A 25289-nucleotide genomic window follows, 5' to 3' on the forward strand; every position below is an offset into this window, starting at 1 on the left:
CTCTATAGTAATAACATAATCTATAGCTAAGTGTGTTCTGTGGGAAATAGAATTAAGCAAAATTAAACCAGTTTCTTTACTGACAAGACTTCTCAGAGCATCTTGAAGGTGATGCTTAATTATTTAGCTAATTCTTAATATGTTTAATGTGGGTTTTCCTACTGTTATCTAACATGGGATGTGGGAGTAGAAGCAATTGAAATGGCATTATTTTCTATTCTATCCATAGGACTGGAAGCAACCCCAAAATTAGACGCAACAAAATCTGGGGAGGACAAAATGGTGGAATTCTAGTTTATAATTCTGGTATGTTTAATCTTTTAATTTTTTTTTTCTTGGTGCTATTAGTCTTTAGAAATATACTTTCTAAATAACAAAACCTAAATTTTTGCATTTATAGGTCTAGGTTGTATAGAAGACAATGAAATATTTGACAATGCAATGGCTGGAGTCTGGATTAAGACAGATAGTAATCCTACACTAAGAAGAAATAAAATCCATGATGGAAGAGATGGTGGCATCTGTATATTTAATGGGGGTCGAGGTATTGTTGTTAATTTTGCATTAGTAAAAAACCCAGTTTTCCATTATTCTTCCATATCTTTAATGATCAATGAAATTGCCATTTAATATGTTATAAATGAGGGAATCACAGTCTTTTTCCTTATCAAGTCTCAAGATGGTTTAGGAGGTTAGTGCCTAGAGTTAAAGGAGACAAATGTTTACAGAATTTTCCTTTTCCTTCAAGCCACCTTGAGTGTGCCACTTGTTAGCGAGGCTTTTTTAAGGTAGTAGAATTTGTTTACACCCTCTCTCTGGACCTTTTATTATTCAGGATAGTGATATGATTATAATAAACTTCAAAGTCAAGTTATGGAACTAGGTGTGGAAAATTAATTGGTCTGTGAATATATATAAATGTCTGTAGTAAATAAGGATTGCTTTGTACCTGTTCACAACTGTCTTCGTTGGAGAATGGAATTAATTAAGCCAAGATGTGCTCAGTTTGGTATCCATAAAGGTCAAATCACTTTACATTGAGGCAAAAGTTCACAGTTCCTGCCCCTTGCAAAGGCATAATTGTTCATAAAGAGAGACTGGGAGAGACTGTCAAATGCAAATTATCACCATTCCTGAAACATCAGTAACCCAGCATTATACATATCTTGTATAGAAGGTTAGCTAGTCATTGCTCTAATATACCAAGATTTAATCAACAAAATTTACTACTACCACCAAACAACGATGATTCCATTAATGACATAGACTCTCAAGGAGCTTATAATCTAGTAATTCAGTAAGTGACATTATCTCTGATAAGATTCTTTGTAAGATATAATGAGGAAACACAGTACAGAATGGTTGGTTTTATTTGTAAGGTGTTGGGAAGGGTTCTGGAGTAAAATCTTGAGCTGTATCTTGAAAAATGAGTATTTACTGGTAAGTTGTGGGGTAGGGGGTTGAAGGCCATTCCAAGTGTAGAAAGTATAGTTATTTCATTCTTTCGTTTGTTCTGTACATACTTACTAATTGAACATCACTGTACCAAACACTGTGATACAGATGCTAAAAATAAAATGGTGAATAAAACAGTACTACATCCAGAAAGTTTATAGTCTAATGGAGTGGCACATTGTAAGCAAAAGTCTAAAGGAAACAAAGTGGTTTAGTAAGGCAAGGGATACTGAAAATCGAGGCCAGAAGAGGGGGCAGTGCCCAAATCGTAAGAGGCTTTGTTTATATATACAGTATAATGAAAAGGCTTTGTATATATGCGGTACAGTTTGGACTAGATCTTAGCAATAGTATTTGAGGAGGTTATAGTGGACATATGCAAGATTAGAGGCAGGGTCTTGGAATAGTGTTTTCTAGGGGAAAGGGAATTTAGAGGTCAATACTGTGAACTACTACAGATGGATCAAATATGTACAGAAATAAAAACATATTTCATGTCTTCAGGGAGCAGAGAAACACTAGTACACAACTAAATATGATTCACTATACATAAGTAGAAGATTTTATAGGAGTAATATTAACTAATACTTATTTAGTACTGTGTACTTTTACATGTGTTAACTAATTTAACCCTCATAATATCCCTATGTGGTAGGTGCTATTATGCCCATTTTACAGATAAGGAAATTGAGACAAAGAGAAGGTAAGTAAATTTGCCCATTCAGAGTTTGGAAGTGGTGAAGTCAGTATTTGAAGGCGAAGTCTCATTCCTCAGCCCACTCTTAATCATTATGTTATCCTGCCAGAAGAGAATTAATAATTAATTTGATGGAGGAAAACTGAAAACCTCCCAGAGGAAGTGTCATTACGAAGAAAGAGTACAGGACATTGCAGAAAGAGGAAATAATATAAACCAAAGGCATTAGGGATAAAAATGTATAGTATATTCAGAGTGTAGGTAATATAGTGAGACAGAGGAGTAGCTTGGGGGAATTTTTTTTTTCTTTTTATAAATCTATTTATTTATGCATGCATGCATGCATGCAGGCTGTGTTGGGTCTTCGTTGCTGCGCGCGGGCTTTCTCTGGTTGCGGCGAGTGGGGGCTACTCTTCGTTGTGGTGCATGGGCTTCTTATCGCAGTGGCTTCTCTCGTTGTGGAGTGCGGGCTCTAGGCGTGCGGGCTCAGTAGTTGTGGCTCGCAGGCTCAGTAGTTGTGGCGCACGGGCTTAGTTGCTCTATGGCATGTGGGATCTTCCTGGACCAGGGATGGAACCTGTGTCCCCTGCGTTGGCAGGCAGATTCTTAACCACTGCGCCACCAGGGAAGTCCCCGAGTTTTTTGTAAATAGCAAGTTAATTTTAAACTTTATTCTGATAGTAGTTTTTTATACAGATAAGGGATATGACAGAGTGGTGGGAAACACAACAGCAGAAGAGAGGTTGGAGTGAAAGAAATGGATCAAGGAATGTTGATAGCGGCCAGAAAGAATCAGGGCTTGAACTAAAACATGGAGAGTGCAAAGGTTCTAAAAATTTCGAAGGAATTAATTTTAATTCAGCAGTGTTCAGTAAGAATCAGCTTTGTGCCTGGGCATTAGGGATTCATAAGCTAGAAATGGTCCTTGCAACCATGGAACTTCAGTTTCTTGGTTAGAATGGTTACCTGCCAATTTTAGCAATTTTTGGTTAAATTCTACTTTAAATATCTGTGAATTACTAATAAAATTTCTTTTCAGTTGAAAAATTAGTCCTATGAATTTCACAATCCAGTTAATAAGAAACTAAAAGAAAACCTAAATACCACCAAAAAGGCTAGTAAAATTTGCTATATGCATTAGCCTTAATCTGGGGAAATATTTTATTATAGGTCTCCTTGAAGAAAATGATATTTTCAGGAATGCTCAAGCAGGTGTTCTCATCAGCACTAACAGTCATCCAGTCTTGAGGAAAAACAGAATATTTGATGGATTTGCTGCAGGTTTGTATTTTCCTTTGTTACCTGTAGCTTGTTTTCTGTACATAAAATTGATTCTTGGTATATTATCTCTTTTGCTTAATAACTAAGGTGTGCAAATGTATGCTCAAGAAGTTGGCTGAATGCCTGTTAACAATTGCTTATAAGAGCACCTAATCCAAGTTTTGGATTCTTCCACTCTAAGCCAACTTTATAATATTGCTCTTGTAGTTCAGTAGTAGTTATGAATCATTAATTGCATAGAGTAAATACAGGCTAGTACTACCATTAGAAATAAATTCAGATAAATGCAAGCCCTCTGGCCTCACAAACAGAATGTTTTTTTAAATCTTGGTAAGTGAAATCCAAGTATCATGCATATATTTCAACTTTTTGCCAGTGAAGATGATTTCTCTTAATTCCAAATAACCATCTAGCTCCTACCTACACATATTTCTGGGCCCTATCTTCTTCTTAGTTTGCAAAGAAATTTTAAAATGTCATTATTAATAAAAGTAAATTACAAACCATCTGTATCATTCCTTTAGCAGGGATAGAGGATTATCAACAGTGGAAAGTGAATTGAATGTTACTATAAACAATTCAAATAAACATTTGCATTTATTTCTTTCGATGTTAACAGTTAATATACTTTTTATGTAAAAGAAGTAGTTCACTATATTTGCTGTATTTCAGGTTTCTTTTAAGAAACTATATATAAAGTGATGCATCTGCTGTTTGTAAATTTTGCTTCAGGTATTGAAATTACAAATCATGCAACTGCAACACTAGAAGGCAATCAGATTTTTAACAACCGGTTTGGAGGCTTATTTTTAGCATCTGGTGTTAATGTGACAATGAAAGGTATGTTGGAGTCTGTGTTCTGCCTACAATGCACTAAATATGCCATGAAAAGATGATAGTCAGAGGCCATTGTTATTCAGTAACTTAATACCTTCTGTCACTGTATAGTAGTTAACCAGCAATTCAAGAGAACTATTTTGAAAGAGTTTTGTTTCAACTTGTCCTAAATAGTTGGAGTATCTTGTACAAGGAAAACTCATTTCTATTAGCCGATTTTTTTTACTTCATTGGTTAGCCTCTTTTGAAGTTCTTAAAAACTCTATTAAAATAATCTTGTAATTTGTTATCTTAAGTCTTTATACTCTAGAATTTCTTTTTTTTTATTACAGATAACAAAATAATGAACAATCAAGACGCCATAGAAAAGGCTGTTAGTAGAGGCCAATGTTTATATAAAATATCAAGTTACACCAGCTACCCCATGCATGATTTCTACAGGTATATTTCTAAATTATTTGTGAGTCTTGAAATGGGAGAGAGAGTAAGATTTACTTTTCTAAACTGACAAGAACTCACATATTTAGCTTTCCCTTAAATGTATGAGCTAAGAAAGTAAATTGGTATTTGCTAATGGAAAAATATAACTGAAAATTTTATTAATTGTCCACATTGAGTTCTGTGATTAATCTACTTTGAGGATCCTGTTTGAGACTGTAAAATATGGGAAAATGTAATACTGCAGTAACTACTGATACCACTGAAAATGTGAAACATACTGTTTTCCTAGGAGTTTCAAGGTAAAGCTGTCATTAAGTGTTCCTTATATCCCAGCCACCATGAGTGGGTTTTGACTCCCCCTCTCCCATACTGATTCAGTGAAGACTTGATAGGAACTTAATTGTTTTCCTCAGAAGACACAAAATAGGAAATTCACTTATTCCATTGAAGTCCCTTTTCAGAATTAGACTAGATTAGAACCACAAAAGTTTGGGGCCTCTTTTCTTATAAGCCAAAGGCCATAGGGTAATATATAAACAAATTGCAGTATTTTGAATAAATAACATGATCAAGGAAAATAATGTAAGCTTTTGCTTTTTAGATGTCACACTTGTAACACCACAGATCGAAATGCCATATGTGTGAACTGCATTAAGAAGTGCCATCAGGGACATGATGTAGAATTTATTAGACATGATAGGTATGTATGTAGCACACTTGCTTGCTGTATTACCCAATTATTTTCCTCCCCTCACTTTCCTAATCTTTGGGTTTTCATTTTGCTTTAGGTTTTTCTGTGACTGTGGTGCTGGAACACTGTCTAATCCTTGTACATTAGCTGGTGAGCCTACACATGATACAGATACACTATATGACTCTGCTCCACCTATAGAATCTAATACATTGCAGCACAACTGAATTCCTTCCCTAAAGAAAAAGTCCTGCCATTCTAACATCATAACTTAAAACATTTTTTTTTTTGGAAGAAGATTTAAAATATTTGCCCATGCTACAGGAAGAGACTGTATTAAAAATGGATACACAAGGTCAGTTGACACTATGAAGCTCAAGCTACCAAAAAGAAAGTGGCAATATATTGACTCAGGATCTCAAAGCTGGGTGTTTTAGCATTACTGTGTAAAGACTTTTGAAGGGACAGAAGTGAAGAAAATAAGCTGCAATTTTGTACAGATACCAACTTCTGAAAAAAGCTGGTGTTTTTACAACTAGCATTGAATGCAGTCCAATTTGCAGTAGTACTCTTCAATAGACAAGCAGCTTTGTTGCTGCCTTTATGGACGTGGGTACCAATTGCTTTTGTAATATGGTAAAAATGTGAGCTAGCACTTCTGCGTTTCTTTTGATTTTTTTTTAACATGTATTCAGATTGAGAAATATGATTTTAATGCTTTAATCTCATGTAGTTTGTTTTTAATTTCAAGCAAAATCTTATTGTACTTGAATGTGCCCTGTTTTGTTAGCACACCTAGACTTGCTGTAACTGTACTCATGTCCCAGTATGTACGTTCTTTCTATGAAAGAGAAAACACTAATCTTAAATTATATCCAGCAATGTTTCTGGTATCCTTTAAGAAAAGTTAAGACTATTATTTCCTTCCCTTCCCTGTGCAGCATTCAAAATCACCCCTAGACAAAGTGAGTGTTTTAATGAGACTTCCTAGGAAGGGATGCACTGTAAAACAAAAGTATTCTTGTAACTCAGTTTTGTGAAAGGTAAAAACTACTATGTTTTAAAAGTACACTTTAGAAAGTCTCTTCAAAACAGTCCTGTATTTGAACTCTGTTCATAGTTTTTTTTTGAACAGTTTAGACAAATTGCTGGAAATAAAAGAATTTCCCGCATTAAGCTGAGACAAGTATATATACAGCCCTATACAGTTTCATAGCTCCCCCCCCACCCCATTTATGTGTATTGGTGACAGTGGGTATAAACAGCCTGAAAGTGTATGCATGTACCATAACATCTAGACTTAATATATTGTGGAGTATTCAATAACCATTATGTAGACGGTAGGTAAGAATTAAAAGGGTTTAATTTCCTAGAAAGAAAATGGAAAAATGGTCATTTTTAAAAAATAAAGTTTATTAGATCATAATGTTGTCTGAATTTACCACCTTTGTCAAAAGTGAACTTCCAATGTAGTCTATAATTCCTCAATCAAAGTCAGCAACTTATGGACAGCTTCAGCATCTACAGTCGACCTTTCACTAGCCAGACAAACTTCCCTTAAAATAAATTAAAAAAAAAAAAGTTTTAGTTTACATTTTTCACAGTGTATCATCCATCCCTTTACTGTTTTGGTAATCAACTACATAGTAAAATTATATCCAGTTATAATTACCGAAATAATCGCAGTGACTGAGTCATCTTCTCAAATTCTCTTGCTTTTCTATGTCCCTTTTGAATAACCTCCTCTGGAAGATTAGCAAGCCTTGCTGCATTAAAGCCATAGCTTTTAGGACAGGCTCCTTTAATGAATTTGTACAGGAAGGTAATAGTCTCCTGGCTGGGATCTTCACATTCATTTTCTACCATGCATGCCTAAAAAAGAAAAATAACATGCTGGCAATGGAAGTACCCATTCAAGAACATAACTTTTGAATAAACAACTTGTACATACCATGTGTCCTAGGCGCACTGCAACATTTTGAGAATAGTCTTCAACTAATGAATGGTAGTGGGTAGAAAACAATGTACGACACTTTATATTCTCAGCAAGTTCTTTAACAACTGCATTTGCTATTGCTGTCCCATCAAATGTTGCAGTACCTCTTCCTATGAAAATAAAATATACATGAACTATGTATTGCACAATCTGCCATATTATATACGAAGAAGGACATGCCTCACAAAGGAATGGAAAAAAATGTACTCAAGATCACTTTAGTATATCCAAAAGGATTCTGTAAACAGGCCCTCTAGCTAAGTAGGTCTGCTTGGAGTTCAGGACTACTCGAGTACCACTGCGCTTCAGAAACTTCCTTAAAGTTCTCTTTAGATAGCCTCATTATCCAATAAATATTCTCATTATCCCTGTAAAATTGCCACCTTAGGGCCAACTGGGGGGTCTATGGACAAAGGTGAGTGAGTGTATTCATAGTCTTTTTCTTTAAGAGATGTGTCCTTCAGACCATTTTCCAGAAAAATAATTCTTTGTACTAATGTTTTGGAAATTTTAATATCTTACCTAATTCATCCACAAGCACCAGAGAATGTGCTGTTGCATGTGTAAGTATACTGGCAGTTTCACTCAATTCAACAAAAAATGTACTTTCACCTAAAAAAAAAATCACAAATAGGTGATCATTTTAAGAATCCTATTGTAACAGTAGATTCGTCTTTTAGGTTCATATCCTTTGAATCTATTATGAACTACCGTGGTACTAAGAGATTACTTCTAGTATGTTAAAAATTGCATAATGCTTTCAAATCTCTGAAAGCATTCTGCCTTGCGTAACACCGGAAAAAAATAAATAAAACATCCTATTTAAACGTAGATGTGTTTAACACCTAAAATATAGAAATGAACTGTCAAATAACAGAGCCTTAGGTAGGAAAAAAAACTCACCTGACATTATTCTGTCTGAGGCACCAAGTCTAGTAAACACTCTATCGATTGGTGTGAGCCTACACACTTCAGCTGGTACATAACAACCCATCTGGGCCATTACAACTAGTAGGCCAGCCTGTGAATGAGGGAGAAAAAGGTCTTTTATGACTGGTGTTATCGAGAACAGATAGAGATGTCTATGTATATCCAGAAGACAGAGATAATAAGCCCTAATAAATATTTATTAACTAGGAGTAGTCAGGCACTCTTAAAAAAAACCTTCACAAACCTAAGTAGGAAAAGTGAGGCTTAGGAAGGCATGAGGCTTAGGGCCTAACTGGCTTTACTTGAAACCTCAGCACCTATATGCTAACCTAGTACACTAGTGATTCTCAACCTAAAACTACTGATGCCTAGAACCAATTCCAGACCCAACAATCAGTTTCAGAGGATGAACACACCCCAACTCCCAGGTACTTTTTTGTTGTGCTCTTTAGATGATTTTTGATTTAAAAACGAAAAGGAGGTTGAAAACCACCTTACACTATTGTTCCTCTCTAGTTAGCAAATTTGTACAGAAATAATACAGTGCAGTAGAGTTAGGGGGTCAGCAAACATTTTCTGTCAAGGGCCCAATGTCTGTTACACATTGTTTTTTTCTACAACCCTTTAAAATCTAAATCATATTTATTAGCTCAGTAGCTAGCTAACCCCTGGCAGAAGGTCAGAAAAATGTATTTATTGTCTTCCCTAAAAGCAGTTCCCAACAGTTAACTAGAGGTCATGAATCACTTTCCTGTATGAACAAGTGCAATGGTTCCTGTATAAGGGTTCCTAGAAATGAACCTAATTTAAGAACAAACATAAAACATTTGTATAATTTTCATTCATTATGAATACCTCTGCCTTCACAGGAAATGGATTCAATCAAAGTCAGAGTTCATAAAAAAACTCATGGCCTGAAACCACCTTCACCTTCTTAATAATATACTTCCCTTAACATCAGGCAAATATTTGACCAATAAGAAGAATACAGGTCTTAGTTTCATGACTCAAGGAGTTTCCCTTTGCTTCCTAATAAGTCAATGACTGAATTCTATCATATGCTCCTTGGGAAACGGTGGCTTAAATATGTACTATATTCACTCTTTAAGTGTTACAAATAATTTGGTGTAACAAAACTTCAAGTTTACCTGTCTCATGAGCGTAGACTTGCCCCCCATATTCGGTCCAGTAACAAGCACACAGTAAGCTTTGCCATTTTCTTCCTCTTCCTCACAGCCTATTAGAATGTCATTTGGAATAAAGTCATCACCAAAAAAAGTCTTCGTAATGCAGGGGTGGCGTGATCCTTTAAGGTCTAGAAAGGGAGGAGTATCTTCTTCTGGCAACAGAATTACTGGACGACACATAGGACCATCACCCCCTCGACTGTAGTTAGCCAGGCACAATAAGACATCTGTTAAAGAAAGGTCAAAAGTGAAGCTTCATCATTTTTGAGGTTTCTTGATAAGCACAAAGGCCCAACTTCTACAAGAAGTCTTCCAGAAATGTTTTTTTAGTGGAGGTGGCATGCTCTTTAGACATGGCAGCTTTTTTTCTAAAAGTAAGCACTCTAGTGACATTGTTTTAACTGCACAAAAATAAGTCATCAGCCTAAATGTTTTACATGTCTTATAGCACTTGTACTGAAATGAGAAAACTTCCAATTTCAAGCCCAAGGAAATATCCCCTCAAAGTAGATTTTAAGTCCTCTAATATCTAGACCAGAGGTATGCCAAAGGAAAGCTAAAAGATACAACAGAGAGATGCTGTAGTGGTCTCTCCTTGATATAATCATGGAGCTAACACTTCTTAGAAGCAGAACATTCTGACAATAGGCACAATCTTAAGAGGAAAATATACTCACCAATTTTGAATACCTGAGCTGAGGGATGATTTTACATTACCTACCAAATTGTTTAAAACTGTATTGGCTTAAGGAATAAATGTGGCACACTCAAAAACCACGATAGATACACGCTCAAAAATAGAACAGAACTGGGCCCGTGAGCCACAATTACTGAGCCTGCGCGTCTGGAGCCTGTGCTCCGCAACGAGAGAGGCCGCGATGGTGAGAGGCCCGCGCACCGCGATGAAGAGTGGTCCCCACTTGCCACAACTAGAGAAAGCCCTCGCAGAGAAACGAAGACCCAACACAGTCATAAATAAATAAACGCGAATTTCTTTAAAAAAAAAAAATGCAGTTACTTATGATTTCAGTGTACAATAGTTAACAGAGAAGTAGGATAAGACAAAATATGGCTATAAAGTAATTAAAAAAAAAAAAATAGAACAGGATGCCATTTTATTCTGGACAGTTGTGTTCAGACTAAAATAGTTTTGTTACAAATTTGGGTAAACTATGGTTGCTGCATTTTCACAACAGAAAAAAACCCAAAACTGTAAAACAAGCAAAGGCTCCAAATGACTTGGCCATGAAATTTAAAGAAAAAGGAAATTACTTATGAAGCTGAAAAGGTTACCAAGTTACAAATACGTAAATCAGGCCTCTTAGAAATCAACTGTAGAAAAGAAAGTGTGACAACTTGGGCTAAAAGAAAAAGGGAAGATTAAAATCTTTTGAAACGTTCATGTAAAGAGATTCACTGAAATACAAAAAAAAATGCAAGGGTGTATATATATATCTGTATATATTTATCAAAAAAAACTGAGTGATAAGTCAAGGGATAGCTTTAAATTAGTGTGACAAAAAAATAACTTAAAAAACAGCATTTATCGAATACTATAAATTCAATTGAAATTTGATCAAAATATATACCTGTCACTTGAGTTTAGGGATACGAGTCAATGAGGACTTTCCAATGGACTTTCCAATCTTAATATACAATTGGAACACAGGACATTACTAACCAAAGCTTTAGGAACAAGGCTCTTGAAAACCTTACCCAGCACTGCGATGCACTCCACAGCAGCCTGCCAGTCCTTGTAATTTTTATCAAAGTTATAGAACAGTCGCCGCATGCAGTCCTTTAATGATACATCTCTCCGTTCTTCAGCATTTATCAGATTAGCCAACTTTTTCTCAATTGTTTTGGTCCAGTATCGTTTACAGCCCTTCTTAGTAGATTTCAACTCATATTCTTCTGGCAAATTACGGGTGATGAAATTCTCGGGAATTTCCAACTGGTAACGATTCCTACCAATTCCCCAGTAGACTATGGTCCTACAGCCAATTCGACTACGCTGTTTCTCCAAGTATTCCAGGAGGCTCTGTTCATTTTCTCTTATGTCAGCAAGAGCCTGATCATAATCAGAGTCAAATCCTGCTTTGGGAGTAATCAGTCCAGTCTTTCGAGCCTTTTCATGGTCAAAGGCTGTATCCCATCGGTTTAGTTCTAAAGTCAAATCAGGAAAGCGGCCTTCAGGATTTTTTGTCTGCAGAGTAAGGACCTGCTTAAGGATTTTAGACTTAAAGTCATCAATGACTTCTTCCATAACCCCTATAATTTTACATAGTACTTTGAATCCTTCCAGAGCAGAAAGAAAATCAATAATCTTTTTTTTGCTGTATGTGGTTTCTTCATACATTATAGCCCTGCTATCTGGGTGGTTCTGGCTCTTCAGGGGAGAGCCAACATTATGAATTTTACTCAGTAGCCTCTCAAGGTCTGGAAGCTTCTTTAGAAGGTCTACAACCTCAGAGATTCTGTCAGGCACAACCATTAGGTCTTCTATGGCATCTAGACGATCACTGATAACACAAGGGTTACAGAGTGGGGCACAAAGCCATTGCTTTAGGAGCCGCTTACCGAAGGGAGTATGGCAAGTATCAATCTTCTCTAACAGGGTCCCTTCAGTAGAACCATTTGTTCCATTCAGAAAAATCTCCAAGTTGTTTAATGTCACAGCATCTAGCACCATTCGTTGATTGGCTTTAGCAAAGACAGCACCAGGTCTTGTAGCACGGACCGTGTCAGAATCCAAGGGAATATATTCTTCAAAATTAGCCATTGATAAAAGCTCCTGATCAATAAGGCATTTTTTGAGGTAGAAGACACAACCACCAAGAGCAGAGAGGGCCAATTCACTCTTCTCTCCCGGTGTCAACCCAACAGAATCAGACTCTGAGGTCATACCTTTAAGCACCTGGGGTAACATCACCCCACTGTCCTCATTTAACTTGTCCGTAAAATATCCTTCTTCAAGGAGAGTTCTCAAAGTTTTGGCTGCATCCCAAAACTGGGAACCTGGTATCAGACCTTCCTGAAGAGAAGAGGATAATGAACCCTTGAGAATCATCTTAGTTTCCACTGAGAGATTTCCTTTCTCAAACAAGACTTGTACTGGAGGATAGTGTGCCACTAAAGTCCTAAACCTGGAACAATGGCGATCATCTGAAAACTGACCTATGAAGAACTTCCCTAGCGAGGTATCAACAAAACATACTCCATACACTCGAGCATGGCCAGAAGAATCATCTTCTTTTTCTTTGAGGCTAAGAAGGTACTTACTGTAGTTCTCTGAGGGGTCACCTTCCAGCACACTGTAGGTCTGTGTACCCTTGGTAATGACCCTACAGATCTCCCTCCTCACCACTCTATCATACTTAGATATATGTGCCATCTTTCGGCATCGTGCCTCCATCATTTCCGGGGTCTCGGTCTGTTCCACCCGTGCTACTTTATAGCCCTTCTGGACCAGGGAATCTGAATATCGGCCAAATGCAATTTCAGGGAAACCAGAATGGGCCCAGTTGCCTTTCATGAATACCAACCCTAGTTCACTGACTCCAATAAGAGCATCCATGTGGTACAGCTCATAAAACTTCCCCACCTTATAAAATATGACAAGATCAAAGTTCTGAGACTTAATCTGCCACCACTTCCTCATCCCAGGAGTACAGGAATTAAGGAAATCCTCAGGCACATAGAGTGTGGATGCATCAAAATCAGGGTGATCAGGTCGCCTCCTGTGCGTATCTCTTCTCTTCTCCTCCTTAAGCCACTCTAAAGTTTCATGATACCAGATGGTGGGGCGACTACTGTCATCACATCCTCCACTAATGTGGGCTTGGGATTCAGAATTTTGAGGGGCAGAGAAAGCACTCAAAGTATTCTTGGTTTCTGATGAAATGCCAGTTGCTCGTTTGGTGGCTGAGGGCATTTCCTTCCTTGAACTTTTCCTTTTGAGGGAGCCATTTCCAGTTACCATTCTCTTCCTCTTTGGAGCAACTTTGACAGGGCTGTCCAGGCCTTCACTGTCACTATCCCCTGCTCCACTGCTTATTTCATCACTGCTTCCTTCCTCCTTAGCATCTGGCTTAAATTCCACATCAGAGCCACCAATGTCACTCTCAGAGTCTGATATGACCCTTCGTTTTTTTATCTGGCGGCTACTTCGCCTAGATCCTTGCACCTTTGGCCTCACTTCCTCTTCACTCTCAATTTCATTTTCTTCTTCACTCTTATCTGATGCGTAAGTGGCACCTGCCTGGAAGGCAAAGAAGAGTATTTTAAAACAAAGTAAAATTTGGAAAATGACAATATTGCTGTGGAATCTCTCAATATGCTGCAACTTCATCTATCAAGAGAAGAACCTACCTCCAGAAATAAATGATTTTCTTTCTCAAGGGATATCAATTTCAGTTTCACCTAACATTAAAACAAGTATCACAATACAGGATTAAGTGATTCTGTCATGAGAGTTCTATCCTATTCAATACTGATGAAGTCCTTAGGATGACCACACATCACAAATACCCATAGGTGATGTCCTCATTAACAGTCATAGCTGTGGAAAAAACTTTCAGTCTTCTTCTGTTATCTTTCTTTCAGGGTCACCTCTCCTCTTACATTTGGACATGTTATGAAGTTTACCATTTTATAAATTCTTTAGTATAAAAAAGCAGTAATCAACCTAGTTTTAGTCCTTGCTTTCCACAAACCAGCTGTATCTTCTTGGGCAAGGCACATCCACTTATTATCATGGGCCTCCCTCATACGTAAAGTAGTATGAGGCTAAATGATTTCTGTAGTTACCATCCAGGTCTAAACATCTGAGTAACATTATGATCGCTGGTCTCAACCTCAAAAATAAGATTAGAAACTCTTCTTTCATTTCTCTTAAAATACTCATTATATTAACTTACTTATTGCCTATCTCATCTAGAATAGAATAAAACAAAATCAAGCTTAGTTATAGATTAATCTTTTTAAGCACATGTCATTAATTTACTGAATTAGAGAATAATGATGTTTGTTTTAAATATACCAATTATTTGTTCATTTCCTTAACAAGATTTAATTCACTCAAATAGTGACCATTAATATTTGAAACCAAGGTTGTATTTCAAGGTTACTCAACCTCTATTCTTACCAATCCAAAATACAACAAAAAGTATTAGAGCATAAAACTGGATAATTAATTTCCACATCCTCATACAGAAGCTTATTACCAGACACCATGACCAATTTTATCACCATGTCCTTACTGTCCCTAGCTCTCTCTACATTTTGGTAACCCCAAAATGGTACTGCCTTTTACAGCATGTGTCTTTCTAGCAGGCTTGAGAACTTAAGTAAAAAGGGGTGCTAGGCTGCTGAGATTCTAAATAATATAACATGACCTATAGTCCAGGAATGTATAGAAGTATGCATGTATGAGTACTAAATAGATATATGGAAAATACCACTCTAATATGCCCCTGACCCTTTTTCATCACTCTCCTAACAGAAGTAACAACCGCCTGTTAGCACTGTCCCACCTCCGTCTCTTCTTCCTCCTCTGGTTCTGAGGGCTCATCACACACTGCCAATTCAAGCCTCTTAATCTTGTCTTTATTCAAGGCTTCATCTGCACGTTGCATTGCTCTGAGTATTTCAGGCTTTGAACTGTAGAAATGACCTCCTTTCTGGGCTTCCTTTGACTTTGAACCTAAAAAACATATATATATTTATTTATAAATAGGACTGTTGGCTGGACATTTGGCTCAATGTATAACACTTGCCCTAAGGAACAAGAGTGACAACAATCAAGTATAATTTTTAATCTCCCATTATTTTTGATTGATACAGATAGATCAATAAAGCCTACAAGGAAGGAATTTTCAGGGAAAAACTACCAGTGAAACTGAAATTACCTACTTTACCTCCTTTAAGCTGCCTTAACTGTTGGTCACCCAGGACCACTTAGTCTCTCTTCTATAATGACCTGGGACTGTGACCCTAAACACCTAGGCACACCTCTTCAGGTGAGGCATGAGATGTAAAGGGGGTTTGAGACCCTTTTTTAAAAACCATTACTTAAGGAAGGCAAAAACTACACTGTCACTTAAATGAAGCAATGATATTAAAAATAAGTTTGTTCCCAAGGCAGTTAGATAAGATGTTAAAAAAAAAAAAAAAAATCCTACATTTTGGGACAGTAACCCAGTTCAGACTTGTAATGTTAAATTTTTTCAAAACAGTTGCATCAAAATGTCTTGCTCTGCTTTAAAGTAAAACTTCTCCTTTATTCATTTCATTTCAAAGAGCTATAGTATTAAATGACATTTCCATCCACTGAGCAAAATTTCTATCCACAAGACCAATGATACAGAATTGTTTTAGTTCTTTTCCAAGAGGCATAACTAGGAATGTCTTTTCTCTTCTTCTACCTGAATATACCTATAGTTGGAAAACTAACCTGAACTTGTCTAACAGATCCAAACATTATATTACACCCTTCTTTCTATATACTAAAACTGATGGGACATCCTAAATTTCCATGGAATTAGCAACGTTCATAAGCTGACTAAAACAAAGCTGCAATTTCTCAATTCTCTAAAGAGCTGCACCAAAACTACAAACTGCAACAATCAAAATCATTAAGAGTAGCTCTGAACTTTTCCCAGAGTACCTGCTGCAGCTGTACTTACCCCCCCACCTATCTGATGTCATCGTCATTCCCCAAAACCTCTGATGCAAACTACAGCTCTAAGACCATGCCCCCCAGAGGCCTACTTTTTTTCATACATGCCTCTTTGCTGATTTATTCACATACATGTATTGCAACAATCTGGATATTTAAAGGGCAGAGAGCAGTATGCACACGGGTGGTTGGTTTTACAAAATAATTACAACATAAATGTAAACTTTTTTGATCTCTTTTTAAAGTCCTTTTTTGCCAAAGCTTTGTTTAGAATCTCAAAATTAGTCCTGAAAAAAGACCTCATTTATCATCTGGTCCAACTCTCTCTCTCATTTTATATATATGCAAACAGAATCAGAAAATAAGATTACACAGCAAATTAGTGGAGAAGACTGAACCAAATTCCCTTATTTTCTTTCCATCCTGCATGTCAGATTTCTGTGTGGACTTAACTCTTCAGTGTGCCGTCCCTGCCCTGCAGGATGAGGAGCACTATGACCAAAAGGCATGATTCCCAGAGGTTTCTGGGAAACTGAACATTGTTCTGATTCCAAAACACTGAGTTCAACAATGTCCTAGCCAGGAGAGTCTGAAGATAGTGGAGAAAAACCTGTACATGCTGGAGTGTTCAGGCACTGCATCCTGCAGTCATACTATACATGCACTGTACAATCCAAGAGACTGATAGGGTGCACCCAGCCCAAGTGAAGCTATAAATGCAGGACTGCTGATGTCTGTGATAAATAAGGCTGGGCCTGGGAAGAGAAAGTTAAGGTTCCAGAAGTCTGATTTCTGATGTGAAACTCAACGCAGATGTGCTCATAAGGTGAGGATTTTGAAGGCCAGGTAGCATGCATCTCCATCTGTCCTAAAGAATGTCACTGATCTATATTCTATGCATCTTGGCTGCATTTTCTTTTGGAACCTTTAAGATGGGAACACTTTAATTTACTCTTTTCATGTCTGAGTTTGGCATTTTGGTCCAAATCACGAGATCCAATCATGAAATCATTTTTCCTTTAATGATATGATATTGCTATAAGTCACTCAGGACGGAAATAAAAATTCCACTCCGCACAACAAACTGGCTTAAGACCAGCTGCCTCCTTTTCCCATGCTAGAAGCTTTCACCACACCACTCCTGCAATTTATTCGAGTAAAATATGCTTAATTGCACTGTATGGGAGACACTAACACTCAGACTCATGTGTGCGTGCATGCTCTCTCTCTCACAAACATACACAATCTGCAGAGTGAATCTTTTACCTGTATATGGCTTTAATAGCCTTCTGCTAACCCAGCCCCTTGTTGGGCTGTCATCAAAAAACTGTACATGAACTCGGGCAGACTTTCCTTTCTCACGGATGAATGTTCCATCAAAAGGGTGGTTGTAAACCAGGCAAGGCCACCAAGGGTAACCCTCCATCTTGGCCCAAACCAAATCACCTGGTGAGAAGTCACAAGAACTGTTGCCAAAAGGAAATACATAATTTGGTTAATATTTTGTTAAGCTACATTAAAGGCAATTACCTACAAATAAGCAATTTTAAGGAAGGTATCTTTAAGACTTTTGAAATTTTCTGGCATTAATATTCAGGAACAATTTCTAGAATTAATGATTTTTTAAAAACATATTTTCAAGTTATTTTTAAAAACATAAGCAAATATCACAATGTTTATTAAGACAAACACAAATATAATGTTAGAGACTATCTCAGAATTATTCAAGGTTTAAAAACTGTGGCAGAATTCTGATAGACTACTGATAGCAGGAAAAAGACATAAATTCACTGTACTTGTGATCCAAATTATAATGAGTAACACCTGTACTACAAATATGGTATACATCAGGAACAGGATCTGACCCAAAGTATTAATACCAAACATACCGACTGTATAAATTTGCTACTTATATTCAATATTATCGACTTTGCTCCAATGTATTCCAAATACTCCAAAAGCTACCTATAGCACACTACCCCCCCACCCTAAAAATCTAGCTTTATGGAAAAATTTAAGTCAAGAGATAAGTGCCTAATGTACCCAAAATAGTTGAGTACATAATGCCTACAGAATCAACAGGAGATTCAATCTTCACAAAAGCTGATTTAGCCCTAAAGGTTTCCTGAGGAAGGGAGAGGAGGGGACAGGAGAGGGAGAAGGGTAGCAGTGTCCAGTAACAGACTACAAGAGTCCCTCAGTGATGGAGAGGGCACAACAACTGATAAACCCTGCTCAAGTACTATATACCAAGATTTTCTAAGCCCGCTTACAGGTTTTCGCTGAATAACTACAAATGTAAAATAAGTACATTACAAACAGAATATTTTAGACATTTTTGAACCATCAATTGAGGCCACCTTATAAAATCAGGCCCAATCATAAAATTAAAGTATTTCTTTCTTCAAAAAATGTGAATATGGAAATCCCTATGCTGGACAGTTAGAAAAGAAACCAGAACAGGAGCATGGCTTCAGCTGGTGCTTATATCAAGGGCCTTTAAGGTACATTCTTCTTTCAACTTAGAAATCTATAGCAACCTGCACAACTTTATAATTATTGCTGTCAAACACAAGGCTCATCTTCAAACAGGGAGCTGTGTCTGCACCATTCAGACTTCTTAAGTGCTTCATCCTTCCTAATATATCCATTAATTAACAGGAGACAAAGACCCTTATCTTTCTGTGGAACTGTCAAGCAGGCTTTCCCTTAACTTAGGCAGGTAGCCACTTAACCACAAAGTCTATCACACACTGGTATCAGAAAACCACAAGCTGGGACTTCCCTGGTGGCGCAGTGGTTTAAGAATCCGCCTGCCAATGCACGGGACACGGGTTCAAGCCCTGGTCCAGGAAGATCCCACATGCGGCGGAGAAATTAAGCACGTGCACCACAACTACTGAGCCGCGCACCTAGAGCCCATGCTCCGCAACAAGAGAAGCCACCGCAACGAAAAGCCCATGCACTGCAACGAAAAGTAGCCTCCGCTCTCTGGAACTAGAGAAAGCCCGCATGCAGCAACAAAGACCCAACGCAGCCAAAATTAAATAAATAAAGTTATTAAAAATAAATTTAGGGCTTCCCTGGTGGCGCAGTGGTTGGGAATCCGCCTGCCGATGCAGGGGACACGGGTTCGTGCCCCGGGCCGGGAAGATCCCACATGCCGCGCAGCGGCTAGGCCCATGAGCCACAACTACTGAGCCTGCGCGTCTGGAGCCTGTGCTCCGCAACGGGAGAGGCCGCGACAGTGAGAGGCCCGCGCACCGCGATGAAGAGTGGCCCCCGCTTGCCACAACTGGAGAAAGCCCTCACACAGAAACGAAGACCCAACACAGCCAATAAATAAATAAATAAATTTTAAAAAAATAAAATAAAATAAAATAAATTTAAAAAATAAAATGATAATATATCTCAAATGTTTGATATTCTTGGGATTTTAAAGACAGTTTTAAAAAGGTAAGAGGAAAAGGTGACAGCTCAGAAAAACAAGTGTAAAAGCCTTCATACAACTAAAAATAAGAAATGACTTAAGCTAAATATACAGTGAACAGATCTTTAAGCTTTTGCTTTAAAAAATCACATTATTTGGGGCTTCCCTGGTGGCGCAGTGGTTGAGCATCTGCCTGCCAATGCAGGGGACACGGGTTTGAGCCCTGGTCTGGGAAGATCCCACATGCCGCGGAGCAACTAGTCCCGTGAGCCACAATTACTGAGCCTGCGCATCTGGAGCCTGTGCTCCTGCAACAAGAGAGGCTGCGATAGTGAGAGGCCCGCGCACCGTGATGAAGAGTGGCCCCCACTTGCCTCAACTAGAGAAAGCCCTCTCACAGAAACGAAGACCTAACACAGCCATAAATAAATAAATAAGTAATTTTTTTAAAAATCACATTATTTTTGCTCCCTCTTCAGCCCATTACCTTGGTGTCGATTACTAGTTGTGCCCCAAATTTGTAAGCAAAATTTTTGGCTATCTACTTTTTAAAAAAGAATCAGTAGATACCAATGTACTGCTAGAATTTGCTCCTATAAACAATAAAAGATAGACTGGGTATGTCTAACAAAAACTTGTGTATGTAAATACAAGTTTCACAAATGTGAAACATGCTCTCAAGCCAACTTTAGAAATCAAACTATCAGTGTTTGTATCTACCTCTTAAGGTGGACTATTAGAGCAGAATTCCCCTACCCTCAAACAGCTAATGAGAAAAGACAAGTAATCAGAGCAATTAATAACAAAGGCTCCCATCATACCTGCCCATCTACGTGTACCTCTGCCCACATACCTGGCTTTCTTTCCTTCAGCTTGCATAACTATGGCACCCATCACTTACGCATTAGGTCTACGGTGCCCATATAAATTATCATCCAAACTGGCCTCTAAAACTATTTCCTAAATAATAAATTATCATCCAAACTGGCCTCTGAAACTGTTTCCTAAATATTATTAGAAAGGAAGTCTACATAAAAAACTAAAAGAAACCAGGGTTCTTCGGAGAGCAGCTTAAGAAGCAGGGACATTGACCATCGTCATCAGAATGAAAAGATGTTTTCAAAAGTTCTGAGGGCAGGGACTTCCCTGGTGGCGCAGTGGTTAAGAGTCTGCCTGCCGATGCAGGGGACACGGGTTCGAGCCCTGGTCTGGGAGGATCCCACATGCCGCGGAGCAACTAAGCCCATGCGCCACATCTACTGAGCCTGCGCTCTAGAGCCTGCGAGCCACAACTACTGAGTCCGTGCGCCACAACTACTGAAGCCCACCAGCCTAGAGCCCGTGCTCTGCAACAAGAGAAGCCACCGCAATAAGAAGCCCGCGCACCGCAACGAAGAGTAGCCCCTGCTCGCCGCAACTAGAGAAAGCCCGCGTGCAGCAACGAAGACCCAACACAGCCAAAAATAAAAAATAAAGTTCTGAGGGCAATGTTAAAAAGTCATAAAAGCCAGCTTAAAAGAGGCTCCCATTGACCAAATTATAAGTTCAGCATCTTTTTAAATACCAGTTTTAGTTAGTTATATCGATTAAATCAAATTAGGTCTGTGAAACTGAGTCCACAATGATACTTTTTTAAAAGCTTGAATACTTTTCTTACAATAATATTATATTAGGTGTGATATTATTTGGAAAATATATTACTATAAATAGATTTAATTGTATGAAAATTCTCAGGAAAGGCACCTACAACGAGGGCAGATAGTTACCTTTAACTAAAGGCTCTTAGGGAAAAAAAAACTTGTCAATGTCTGACACACCACTCCTATAAATGAGTACATGGCATACACTTAAAATTTTTTACTGCCCTCATTTCTCATAATCAACAGATAATTATCACTGAAACGAGACTGTGAAAAATAAACTAGCTAAGACTTGCTTTAAAAACCCAGATTTAGTTGTCAGAAGCCCTGCTCACAGCTCTTTCAATTATGGTCTTAATAAACTACAGAAGAAATAAAGTATTGAGAAGCAGGCCTAGAGTGCATAAACATACATCCTGTAGCCATTTATTGAAACTGATGTCACCTCGACTCCTTCCTTTCTCTCATCAACACAAGTGGAAAAACACTTTTGCATCACACCTGACTGGCAAAGTAACTAAGGGGGAAAAAAAAAAAGAAAAAAACAGGCAAAACACTTTAACACTGGAGCACAAGAGAAAAACTAAATGACAAATGACCATTAAAAGATGCTCAACTTCTTTTAAAGAGTTCAACGACCCTCAGAAAAAGTCCAAATGTCTTTGTAGCCCATCAGCCTGTTGGTGACTGGATCTCTGCATACCTAAGGCTCCTGCCTCCTCTTCATTCTCAATTTGCAGGACCTTCCTCTTCCTGCACCAGCTTCTAAAACTCCCTCACCTCCACAGTAGCCTGGCTAACTTCTTCTTGTCCTCTGGTCTCAGCCTAGAGAGCTGAAAGCCTACCCGGACCCATACATACCCCATTCTCCCCCCAAAGCACACGGAGCTCACCGACTCTGCTCCTGCTCTAGAACTGCCTTTTTGCTTGTCCCGTTCACTGTTATATCCAGGATCTACAGTGCCCAATACTGTGCCTGCCAGAGTAGATACGTTAACATTTGTTGAATGAAAGCCAAATCTATGTATAAAAAAATAAAATTCAAAAATTAAGAAAAAAAGAAAGCCAAATCTATATACTGAATGGAGAGTTTCTTTAGAAGCCTAGTATCAAATGCCCATCTTTCCTGAATACTTTGGAAGTAGTCCCCATAGTAGGTGGTCAAGTGTAAACAATGTTATGCTTTTACAAGTCTCCTAAATTCAGACCTCAAAAAAACAAAGAGCATATGCTATTCAACACATAAAGCACAACCATACAATAAATACTTCCATCCGTTTAGAATGGATGCAGGAAGAATCAAATTCATGTTTAAGTAAACATTATTAACACATTGTGCATCTCTCACCATGAAAAATAGTCTGTTACAGAGGATGCACATGTAGGGAAGGAAAAATATTTTCCCCTTTACCCTTCTGAGTTCTTGGCTAAGAGCCCCTGTAATAAAGGATTAACAAGAAAAAGACAGACAAAAGTTTATTAACATGTATACCTCCCCATAAACGTGGGAGATACTAAGAAAAACTTAGTAACTCCTGGAAATGGCCCGAGTCACCATCTTAAAACATCATCTGCAGCTTTATAAAGACAAAAGAAAGATGGGGTGGCGGGGACAGATAAGGGAGGTTACCAGGAAAAGAACAAAAAACAAGGGTATGGTTGTTAAGCAGATTTCAGTCAGTGCCTTCTCCATTTAATAAGTTTCTGGTGATTTAGAGTCACTCTTCTGTTCCTAGTACAGAGAGGGAGACATCCTTACAAATGGAGATTTCCTTTTTACTTACAGAACAGTAACTTGTATAGCTCTCAGAGCTTCTCCAGTGTCCCCCAGTTTCTGTGTCCCCCGTTTCTCAAAAATTATCAGTTCAAAATAGCCTCTATGCCAGAGGCACATTCTGGGGTGGCATATCCTGCTACTCTTCACACAACTACATAAACTGCTTGAGAGGGTCGCTTAAAGGAGAATAACACTGTAATTCCACGTAGACTTTGAAAAATCTGTAGAACACCTAAAACGCAGGACATTGTAAATCAACTACTCAAGTTTCTGATCTTGAATGCGTTCTTTATTTTTCTGTATCACTATTTCTTCATCCTTTCAAATGGCTACCATTACACACAATGCCTAATACAATACCTGGGATACAGTAAATGCGAGCTTTTCAAAATGTCGCCCGCTGCTCCAACAAAGGCCAGCCAAGCCCTGGAACAGCACTGAACTGCCGAGAAGGCGAGGAAGACACCTCTGGGCAGGCTTCCCCATAATCGCGTCCATACGTCCCCGCCCAGAGTCAGATCAAGGCCTTTGGAGGCTCACTCTCAATTCCGGAAAAATTACACAGCCCCAACCTCCCCTGAAATCGCCAACAAAAGATGCACTATATCAGGGAGTTCCCTGGTGGTCTAGTGGTTAGGATTCCTGGCTGTCACTGCTGGGGCCGGGGTTCAATCCCTGGTCGGGGACTGAGATCCCAAAAGCCTGGCGGAGAGGGGGCGGCCAAAAAACAAAAAAGGAAAAGATGCACTGTTCCTTAAACTAACATTATTTTCAACTGGCACAATACTTCCAGGTGTCAAAATTAACACTGTTCCTAAACTTTCATCTGTTTGGGGGCATATGCTGTCTACCTACAGGATGAGCCAGCGGGATCCCTGCACTTGCTGCTCCCCCGCCCCTGCAATCCTTACTATCACCAATCAGGCCCCTCCGTCTACGAGTGGACACACCCCTCGCGCTCTAAACTCTTCGTCCACCCCCCAACCCCCATACCCAGGCCGAGGGCCCGCCCACCCACCCACCCCGCCAGAGGCTTCGAGTCCGAGGCTCTCACCCAAACATCGAGCGTATTCCTCCAACGACTACTGGACCGGTAATTCACCGTCCCAGATGTGAAGGAGAAACGTCCCCCGGGAATCACACTCGCAGCACGCCGCGCCCCACAACCTGCAGGTGGCCGGCGGTCATCCCCCCGGCGGGCATTCCTCCTTCCCGCCACCCCTCCCCCGCCCCGGGCAGGCACCACCCCCTCCCTCGCCCTGGGGGCGCACCCCACGCCGAGCAGGCAAGCTCTTTTCTCTTCCCGCCGCACCCTCAGTTCTCCCGATTCTCATTTCTCCTCCCTGCCCCGAGCACCTTCCACTCCTCCTCCCCCACCTGACGGGCCGCGCGTGTCCTCCTCTACCTCCGAACTAAGCGCGTCCTTCCTTCCCCTCCAACCCTTCGTACACAGCCGATTTCCTCCTACCCTGTTTACAAGCTACACCCCCAAGGCTCCCTGCGCTCTTTCAAGCCAAATATGCAACCCCACCTCCTCCGAGCCCAGGCGCTGGCCGAGCACCCCAGCCCCCCAACCCTGAGGCGAGCCTCCATTCCCTGGGCTCCCTGCGCCTCCCCCCACTGCACCACCTCCTCCGAGCCCAGGGCCTGGCCGCGCACCCCCCAGGCCCCTAAGGCGACCTCCCTGCGCCCCGACACCCCGCTACCTGGCGGGGACCGCAGGGGCTGCCGACTTCCGCAGCCCTCCGTTGAGGTTCCTCGCCTCGGCCCGCGAAGTGGAGCCCGCCAGGGGCCCCGGCCCAGGCCCGGCCTCGCTCCAGGCCGCATCCTCGCCTGGGGAAGGGGAGGCCCCGGTGGCAGCGGCGGCGGCGCTTTCACTTGAGGCTCCGACCGGGCCTTTGCTGGCATTATTCAGGGCTGGAGACTTGGGGAAGAAGCTGTACAGCGTGCTCTGTCGCGACATGGCCACGGTCGCCGAGGCCCAACCGCTCTGTCGGACCGAGCCACTAGAGGCACAGCAAGTACCGCGCGGGGCCTGCTGGCGGGAAATCGGGGGGGAGGCGCGCTCTGCCGGAGGAACACTGGCCCCATCGGCCAATCGGCAGGCCGTTTGCGGGCGGAGTCCCGGGCGGCGCGCGTCCGGCCCCGCCCCCTCGGGCGCCAGGAGACGTGGGGAGGGGAGGGGAGGGGCCAGCCCGCTGCGCGGGGTAGCTTCCCGTGGCGCCTCCAGCTTCTCCCGCCGCGGCAG

The 25289-nt window shown here is 40.0% G+C and overlaps 2 protein-coding genes across 4 annotated transcripts in view; one reads left to right on the forward strand and one right to left on the reverse strand.

Annotated features, from left to right (window-relative positions):
- Nucleotides 1-6828, forward strand: part of FBXO11 (F-box protein 11) — a 100298-nt gene extending 93470 nt beyond the window's left edge. For both annotated transcript variants that reach the window (XM_082427690.1, XM_082427689.1), the window contains exons 17-23: nt 230-306; nt 401-544; nt 3323-3433; nt 4166-4273; nt 4603-4711; nt 5313-5411; nt 5500-6828. In XM_082427690.1, the coding sequence (XP_082283816.1) occupies nt 230-306; nt 401-544; nt 3323-3433; nt 4166-4273; nt 4603-4711; nt 5313-5411; nt 5500-5629 (778 nt within the window). In that variant the 3' untranslated portion in view covers nt 5630-6828. The remainder of the gene's footprint in view (nt 1-229; nt 307-400; nt 545-3322; nt 3434-4165; nt 4274-4602; nt 4712-5312; nt 5412-5499) is intronic.
- MSH6 (mutS homolog 6) lies at nt 6795-25117 on the reverse strand. Of its 2 annotated transcripts, XM_082427657.1 has the most exons (10): nt 24748-25116; nt 17461-17660; nt 15050-15219; nt 11232-13776; nt 9477-9742; nt 8302-8419; nt 7921-8010; nt 7354-7508; nt 7075-7274; nt 6795-6958 (listed from the first exon to the last, which is right to left on the reverse strand). In XM_082427657.1, the coding sequence occupies exons 1-10, from the start codon at nt 25002-25004 to the stop codon at nt 6877-6879; spliced, it is 4083 nt and encodes a 1360-aa protein (XP_082283783.1). In that variant the 5' UTR covers nt 25005-25116; the 3' UTR covers nt 6795-6876. The 2 variants fall into 2 exon arrangements, with proteins under 2 accessions (XP_082283783.1, XP_082283784.1); XM_082427658.1 differs by lacking the exon at nt 7921-8010 and having other exon boundaries at nt 24748-25117.
- Between the last annotated feature and the right edge of the window lie 172 nt (nt 25118-25289).

Source organism: Balaenoptera physalus (genome assembly GCF_965194825.1).
Source record: "Balaenoptera physalus genome assembly, chromosome: 15".
Classification (NCBI taxonomy): Eukaryota; Metazoa; Chordata; class Mammalia; order Artiodactyla; family Balaenopteridae; genus Balaenoptera; species Balaenoptera physalus.